The following is an 8,664-nucleotide window of genomic DNA, read 5'->3' as shown; positions in this document are numbered from 1 at the left end:
CAAAAAAAAAAAAAAAAACAACCCAAAATAAAATAAAATAAAATAATCAATCTTGGAAGGTTTCACAATTAAGAGAAACAGAGTATTTGGTGCTCAGCAAATGCCATGTATTGTAAAAAGGTGAGGTCACATCATACTTAAGAACTGATACTTTTCCGGGCATGATTGTTCCCAAAGGGTTTCTTTCTCTCTCTCTCTTTCCTAAATAGCAGGGAATACAAGAGAAAATTGTTACAATGAATCAGGTGAGCTGGCAGGGAATTTCTCAATTACTGCCTTTTCTCTCTACATGACATATGTGTGATAGGAGACCTTTTGATTTACATTGTACTATAAACAAAAGCAAACATGTCGAGACCAATTTGGCCGGGGTTTTTGTTTGTTTGTTTTTGGTTTCAGATCCTAAAATTACTGTGGTTGAACAATTAAGTACACAGGAAACTCGGAAATTTCACTTTGCCAAACAAGGCTCTCTATACGTTTGACTCATCCTCTCCTACCCTTAAAAAATCGAATTTCTATACTCTTTTTCTTTTGTAACGGGAGTGTAATACACTATAGACACGTGAAAGCAACGTCCTTTGCACTTTAGATGAATGTTACTGACCCCTGGATAGGTCCTCGCGTCAGAGAGCGCCTATGAGCAGTGGGCTCCTGCAGCTGCGCTGCTTTCGTCATCACGGAGCGCCGGGCTTGCCCTCTGATCGTGGCCCTTTTAGAGGCCGAGCTATCTGGTGTCTCCCGTACCCAGAGTCTGGCCCTGCGCGTGCGCAGACTGTGTGTCACTAGGCGGGCCAAGCTAGGGCGGTGATTCCGAGTGATTCCGCCCGAGGTGGGCCTTGCGCACCTCAGCTGATCCTGACGTCACCGTTCGGCCGCCATGGCTGAGAAGCAAGCAGACTTGGCCAGAGAGCCGGATCCCGAGGGGTCCTCACCTGGGACCGAGGGGTCCTGGAACTACGACAGCAACTGCGTGTTCTGCCGCGTGGCGGCGGGTCAGGAACCCAAAACTGAACTCTTTCACTGTGAGGTGGGCGGCGACAGGCCGGGTGGGTGGGCACCCGGCAGCCAATCCCTGCTCGCAGGCTTCTGTCTCTGCTGATGAACTAAACAGTGACTGACTTCTGTCAGGGACCCAGAGGTCTCCAGTGATGCCTTTGCTGTTCAGTAGGGAGAGATAGCAGTCTCTCGCCTCCCTCGCATGCATTTGCAACACCGCAGCCTCCCGTGTCTTTACTTTTATTATAGAGAGTCTTCCTCTTCTCTAGATAGTAATTTTAAAATGATGTATGCTTCCAGTATCGTTAGCGAGCATACAACTAGCAGAAAACAGGTCTTGGGCGTGGTGAAGAAGTGTGAATTTGGCTGAAATGGACTGGAATGGGGTTTCAGGACTGGGTCTGAAGTTGAACTGATACTAACAGTTAATAGCTTGTAAGAATCTTCCTTATCTACCGTGAGAGCCTCATGAACTACTCCCCTTTTCGTTACAAGATCTCGACAGGGTTCAAACCTGTGCAGATCAGTGTAGTTAATCATACTTGCTGCGAGGTCGAGAGAGCAACAGTCATGTCATGCCTGGAAATTCCAGAAAACTCTCCCTTTCTCCTGGGGCTAACATTTTTACATCTCATCATCCTTCATAAAGAGTTAATCTTTTGAGAGAGATTTATCATCTTACATTTAAAATTCTTATTACACATATATTCATTGTAAACACAGGAAATGATTGCACTTATATAAGTTGTTGGTATATAATTATACAAATAAGAGCAGAGGCAGTTATTTGATTTGGTATAATCAGGGTTGCCAGCATCATGAAGAATTTGTTTGAAGAACCTTTCCAACAAAAGTCAGAGATGATTCTTTGCCTCACAGATCTCTGTATGGTTTTCTTACTGTATTTTTAGAATTCATTTAAGCAAAGGGCATATCACATATTCTTAGCAGGGGGCTTACCAGTACCAAGGGCAGTGTCTTACTCTTTGTGTATGAGTCTCATGGCATTGATATGAATTATTTTTAAGTGGCTCTTAGAAATAGCCGAGTGGTAGTGGTACATGCCTTTAATTCCAGCACTCAGAATGGCAGGGGCAGGAAGATCTCTGTGTTGGAGGCCAACCTGGCCAATACAGTGAGTTCCAGGACAGCCAAGACTACACAGAGAAATCCCTTGAAAAACAAAACAAAAACAAACAAAGAAACCAAACAAAAACAGAAAGAAAGAAAGGGGGCTCTTAGGAACGAAAAATGAAACAATGTTTGAGAACCCACAGAAATATTGCTATGCCTAAGCCCATACTTAGCAATAGTAGCTGATGTAATTGCTCTTTTGCTAGTTAAAATTGTTAACACCTTAGATACCATGGCATTAAGATCTTCTTTCAAATGGACTTGCTTGTTTTAGATATAAAGGGACAGTTACTGGGAAGAAATTATTGTAGCTATATAAAAGTTAACTTTTGAGAATTATTTGTTAGGAAATATTGGAGGAACAGTAGAAGCAGGTCCTAGAATAGTCTATAAAAATTACAACTGGAACAGCATAGTAGAACATTTCACAGGGTAGCTTTTTCTGTTTTGTGCTTTAAAAAAAAAACTAGCCTAGAAATAATTTCATAGCTGTAGTGATTCTTTACATTCCTTTTAGTAGGCATTCAGTGCTTTATTTTATAGTTTTGCCAACATTGTTTTTGAGTTAGAGACAATTGGCTTCTCTTCAGTATTTTGCTCTGGGAAGTCATGCTGTAAAGAAGCCTGGTGGTGGTGACACATACCTCTCATCCCAGCATTTGGGAGACAGGGACAGGCAGATTTCTGAGTTTTGAGGCCAACCTGGTCTACAGAGAGTTCCAGGACAGTCAGAGCTACACAAAGAAACCTTGTTTTGAAAACCCCAAAAGGAAAGAAAAAAGAAAAACTGGCCAGAGGTGTAGCAGGCATATAAGCATGTTAGGCCCTGGGTTTGACCACCAGCAGTACCAAAAAAAAAAAAAAAAAAAAAAAAAAAAAAAAAAAAAAAAAAAAAAAAGCAGAAGGAAAAAAAGAAACAAACACACACAAAGATTTAAAATACATACATGTATATACACACATTATTTTTGGCACTCTATCTTTGGGATTGGATTTTTTTTTCTTTTCTTTTTATTTTTCTTGGTTTTTCGAGACAGGGTTTCTCTGTGTAGCCCTGGCTGTCCTGGCACTCACTTTGTAGACCAGGCTGGCCTTGAACTCAGAAACCTGCCTGCCTCTGCCTCCTGAGTGCTGGGATCAAAGGCGTGCGTCACCACTGCCCGGCAGATTTTTTTTCTCTTAATAATGGTTCAGTAGAACAATAGAAGGCAGTAAAATCACAGAACCATTTTCAGTATTTTAACATCTTAGTAAAAATGCAATTAAAAGCTAACTGAAATATCCAGTTTCTTTGCCTTTAAATTTAAAAAGTTTATCTATCATGTTGGTTTATGTGAACATGTGCATATGTAAAGGCCAGAGATGAGTGTTGGCTGTCTCTTCCTATTGCTGTTCACCTTATTGCCTTAGACTGAACCTGAAGCTTGTAGATTTGGCTAGACTTAGTGGCTGAACAACCCCCTCCAAGACCCTCCCACCTCCACCTTCTAGCACTGCTAGGCCACAGACTCTGTGTAGTGCTGGTTCTGAACTTGAGTTGTCAGCTTTCATCAGGGATTCATCTCTCCAGCCTGAGGCTGGATGGTTTCTTGGCCTTTTCTAAAGCATCCCATTGACCTAGTGCTTATGCCTACTCTTAGAAAGACCGCAATAAATGGATCAAAATGGAGTCTCTGTGCTTGGGATCTTAGCTAATTATGGTTAATAGTATGGGCTTGAGGTTCGCATGACACTGAATTTTGTTTCCTGGAATAGAGAATTGATGGGAAGAGTGCATCTAGGAAAATTTGCTGAGGAAGAAAACTATGTTTATTGACTTAACTTTTGAGAGAAAAAAGCTTAAAGTATGGATGAGAAAATGTATAATAAAATTTAGGAGTGAGATTTCTTTTTCTTTTTGCTCTGTGCAGGGTTTTCTTGTGTAGCCTGTGGGCTGTGCTTGAACTGTCTCTATAGTCCAGGCTGGCCTGGAATTCACAGAGATCTCCCTGCCTCTGCCTCTTGAGTGCTGGGATTAAAGGTGTGTACCACCACTGCCAGGCTAAAACAAGTTTCTGGTAAGAATGTTTTAATGAATTTTACTTATAATTGTTCTTTGAAATCAGCTTAATATAATAAATGCTTCATGACAGAAACTAAAGCTTATTATTGTGAATTTAAGTAAGCACAGTTATAAAATTGCTTATTAGGCCTATATTGTAACATAAATGCAATTTCCCTGTGCTTAAGTCACAGCACAGCAGAATAATATTGGGAATTTTTTTTTTTTAATTTACTAACCAATATGCCTCTCTCTTTAGAATGAAGACCTGGTTTGTTTCAAAGATATCAAACCAGCTGCACTTTATCATTATCTCGTGGTGCCAAAGAAGCATATTGGAAGTTGCAAGGATCTAAACAAAGATCACATAGAAATGGGTAAGAAGATAACAGGATTCTTTGTTGCTATATCACATTGAATTCTCTTTAAATATGGCAGTGACAATTAAAAAAGGAAAAAGTCTATTCAAATCAAGAATAAAGACTTCTTGATATATTCTAGTTAAGAAAACCAAATAGAATTTTTTTTAAAAAAAATGACAGTATACTTTCCATTTATCTGTCACATAGACTTTAATTACCAACTTGTGGCCATTTGTGCATGAATGACCATGCTTGGCTTTGCTTTGTACTTTTAAATGATGGTTTTCTTGACTTTGAAATCGAAAGATACTATGGAAAATTATAAGTAAGTTGTGATGTATTATGAGCTTATAGTGCTTGATAATTTCAGATGCAGATAAATTAGTGCCATAGTTTAGTAATGAGGTCTTGGTTTGAACTTTTAGCTTCTGAAAAGGAGATTGGAATTTTGTTTCTCTGAGAATTACTCTGTAGTACCTACTCAGTGCTTTCTTTGACTTTTTTCTGATACCTTTTCTTGTTGCCTACTCTCCGGCCCCACTGGGCCATGTTCCCCCTCTAGTACTAGCACCAGTGGGTCACAGCACTATGTCCTAGCAGGGTCCCACTGGCTCTGTCCCACATTCTTGTAACCAAACAGATCTGTCATCCTTGCAGTTTGATTACACAATACCCAGTAATGCGGTAAAAACAAGACTCAATGCTTATAGTTAACCAGTCAGATTTATATATAAAAAATGCCAATACAATAATTTTAGAACCAATTGATAATCATAAAAGCTGCTCACCTAGATTAGACAATTATCCCAATATTCTAACCTTTATGATATCATAACAACCTGTGGCTGGTTATAGACACTCTGATTCACATCTACCATCTTCCTTTGTCCTCGCTACCCAGAGATGCTCCCTGTCTCTGCAACTCTTAGCGCTGCCTCCCTTTTCCCTGTCCATTCACAGGCCTCCAACTGCCCTAATGTAATTGGCAAGGGAAATCTTGTGACGTATCACCCTTTCTGCTTAATTAAATAAAAACAAAACAAAACACCAACTTTTGTACTCCCTACTCTGGAGTCAGCCACCATATCCGTAAGCCAGTAATCAGACATTTTTCAGTTTATTCCAGGTCTGTTTTAGTAGCCTTTTTGACCAGGGTCTGGGTTTAGTTTGGCAGTACTGTATGGTACTCTACAACGGATAAGTCAGACTAGACTCTTTAGAGGTAAGAAAAACCTTAGAAAAAAAAAAATCTTGGTGATATAGCATTATTGTTCATGAGCTTACAGGTGACTGGATTACCAGTTTGAAAGTTGTTTCCAAATAATACAAAATTCTAACCATGTGCTTTAGAACATATATTATTTATAAACATAGGGTAACATTTATGCTTATAGACATAATATTTACCCTATGACTGATTGGTTGTGTATCTCTTACTAAAAGTTTCTGTTTCATTCTCTGGATATTTACTAGAGATCATATAACCTCTTAGGAAGTTTTATTTTATCTTCAAGGTAGAAGTAACTTCATGGAGATTAGAAGCTCTTCTCATAACTAGTTATTATGGCTGGTGCATATCAGATGTTATAAATATTGATGCTGCTGTCATTATTAATTTCATTGTCTCACCCCCTCTACGCTTCTTATGTGAATATTTTCATACCAAAATCTTAAAAGTTGTTGCACTTAACTTTTACGTAATTTATAAAGTGAGGAAAATATGTCCATGGAAGGATGTAGTAACAATGTCAAGTCCACACACTATTACTGATACTTAATAGAATCCCACTTACTTACAGAAGTTTTGTAGCATTTTACAGGTTTTGAAGAGCATATGTCCACCCAGGTAGAACATATTCTAAGCATCAAAATAAAGTTTGTAGCACTTATTGTGCTTGAAATCTTACAAAATAGATTATTTGAAGGCTGTGGAATTAAATTAGATACTTAGCATAGCAGTAAATATTTTATGTTAAGCAGACTTATAGTTAAGTAAATATGTCAAATGAAATAACATGTTTCTAAATAATTCCAAAATGGAGAAGAAAATACTGAGTTTATAAATAAATGAAAAGAGAACATATTAAAGTTTAAGGAATATAGCTAAAATGCTAGAGGGACATTTGTATCTTTGGATGCTAATATGAGAAAATAAGTGTTAAGGAGCTGGAGAGGCAGCTCAGTAGGTAAGCGAGCCTCCTGCTCTTCCAGAGGGCTAGCACCTCACAATTGCTTACAGTTGCCTGTAACTTCAGCTCCAGGGGCTCTGGCTTTCTCCTCTGGCCTCTGTATGCACTTTCACTCATGCAGTACACACACACACACACACACACACACACACACACACACACACACACAAATAAAAATAAATCTTCTTTTAAAAAGAGAAGAAAATGAGTTTCAAGATTAGTAACTTCAGTTTCTACTTAAAGATACCAGAGAATAGGAGGCTGAGGAGATGACTCAGAGCACCTACATGGCATCTTATAACTGTGTGTAACTCGAGTTCCATCAGATCTGACACCGATTCTGACCTCTGAGGGCTTTTACATAGTACACAGACATACATTTGGACACATTCATACACAAAAAATAAAAGTAGTTAATTAAAAAATACCAGAGAAACATAGGTAAATATAGAATAAATACTCCAAAGGAAGTAAAGTTTTAGTGAGCTTACTATATACTGTAGTATAATACAGTTTCTTTCCTGGTTTACAGTTGAGAGCATGGTAGCTGCTGGGAAGACCATGCTTGAGAGGAATAATTTCACAGACTTCACAGATGTAAGGTATGTATGCTGTGAGTAGACGCTAACATTGATTCTTGAATTTTCTGAAGTGTGTGTCTCATGAGAAGGGAAGCAGTGGCAGAGTTGTGTATCAGGTGCATCACGTCCTCCTGGACGTGAGGATGCAGTTCACTGGTGGTATGAACTTAATGAATCCTGTTTTCATGCCTCAGCATCTTTCCTAAACTTCCCCAGTAGTTTGGACAGACAAGTATATACATACAATCGGTAGGTAAAATAGGACAAAAGAGTCCTCCCTTTTTGTCATTCTATATGTTAATGCCTATAAGATTGGGTAAACTGAATTTACTTCTGCAGACCTACATGGTTTAGAAATACATTGTTGGGAATAAGGAGTTGGTTTGGTGAGCAAGAGAGCTTGCAGTGCAAGCCCAGGGACCCGAGTGCCTAGAATTCAAGTCAAAGGGCAGCATGGTCTAAACTTGCCTGAAGTCCAGGATGGGAGCAGAGAAAGGAACTTCTGGGGCTTGCTGGCTTCTGGTATACCTCCAGATTCAGAGAAAGGTCCTGTTCCAAGATAGATGATCAATAATGGCACCCAGCCACATATGTGCACACATATATACCATCATTAGGCTTCTAGCATAAAGTTAACTTGAATTTATTGTTTGTTGATCAATAATTAAATGCCTTTCTATTTAAAAGAATGAGCTTATAAATGTTTTATAAATTAGGAAATTATGGACAAATGGCATCTAAATTGTTTTAGTATTTAACAAGAAGCTTTTCTGATGACAAAAGCTTGGCTTTTTGTAATAATTGATACTACTATGGAAGTGTTGGTTAGTGTTGGTCTGGGTATTGAATTAAAGGCAAAAGCCTGTCATCTACTGGCTATGTCTTAAGGGCAACGACTGCTGCCTGAATGTCTAGTACATTTGTATTGAGGCTCATTTACAGGAGCATATCTTCGCAGAACTCTGCTTCTTATGGTAAGGACCAGTGTGGCTGGTAATCATGCAGCTCTGCTTTCTAGAGGTTGCACGAGACTGTCTTGCATAGGTGCTGTGAATTGTCCTCTATGAACCTCAGCATGAAGGACTTTGGCAATACTTTAGCAGAAAGCAGATAGTAAAAGATCTATCACTGGGAATTTATTCATCTTTGAATAATTTTAATCTTATTTGATTTACATGTAATCTCAGACGCCTTGAGAAGTAAGTCACCAGTAAACTCTTGTGTTTCAGAATGGGTTTCCATGTTCCTCCATTCTGTTCCATCTCTCATCTACACCTTCATGTGATAGCACCAGTCAAAGAGTTTGGCTTCTTATCAAAGCTGGTTTACAGGCAGGATTCCTACTGGTTTGTCACAGT

At 38.9% G+C, this 8,664-nt stretch overlaps 1 protein-coding gene across 3 annotated transcripts in view; it reads left to right on the top strand.

The window, feature by feature from the left end:
• Positions 1 to 775: 775 nt before the first annotated feature.
• Trmt11 (tRNA methyltransferase 11 homolog) overlaps positions 776 to 8,664 on the top strand; it is a 77,284-nt gene continuing 69,395 nt past the window's right edge. For 2 of the 3 annotated variants that reach the window (XM_029482680.1, XM_029482679.1), the window contains exons 1-4: positions 776 to 1,030; positions 4,434 to 4,551; positions 7,258 to 7,327; positions 8,536 to 8,662. In XM_029482680.1, the coding sequence (XP_029338540.1) occupies positions 881 to 1,030; positions 4,434 to 4,551; positions 7,258 to 7,327; positions 8,536 to 8,662 (465 nt within the window). In that variant the 5' untranslated portion in view covers positions 776 to 880. The remainder of the gene's footprint in view (positions 1,031 to 4,433; positions 4,552 to 7,257; positions 7,328 to 8,535; positions 8,663 to 8,664) is intronic. The other variant, XM_021174882.2, reaches the window with a different exon arrangement.

The sequence above is a fragment of the Mus caroli genome, chromosome 10 (genome assembly GCF_900094665.2).
Source record: "Mus caroli chromosome 10, CAROLI_EIJ_v1.1, whole genome shotgun sequence".
Taxonomy (NCBI): Eukaryota; Metazoa; Chordata; class Mammalia; order Rodentia; family Muridae; genus Mus; species Mus caroli.
Note: the sequence above shows the minus strand (reverse complement) of the source record. Positions and strands in the feature narration are given on the sequence as shown.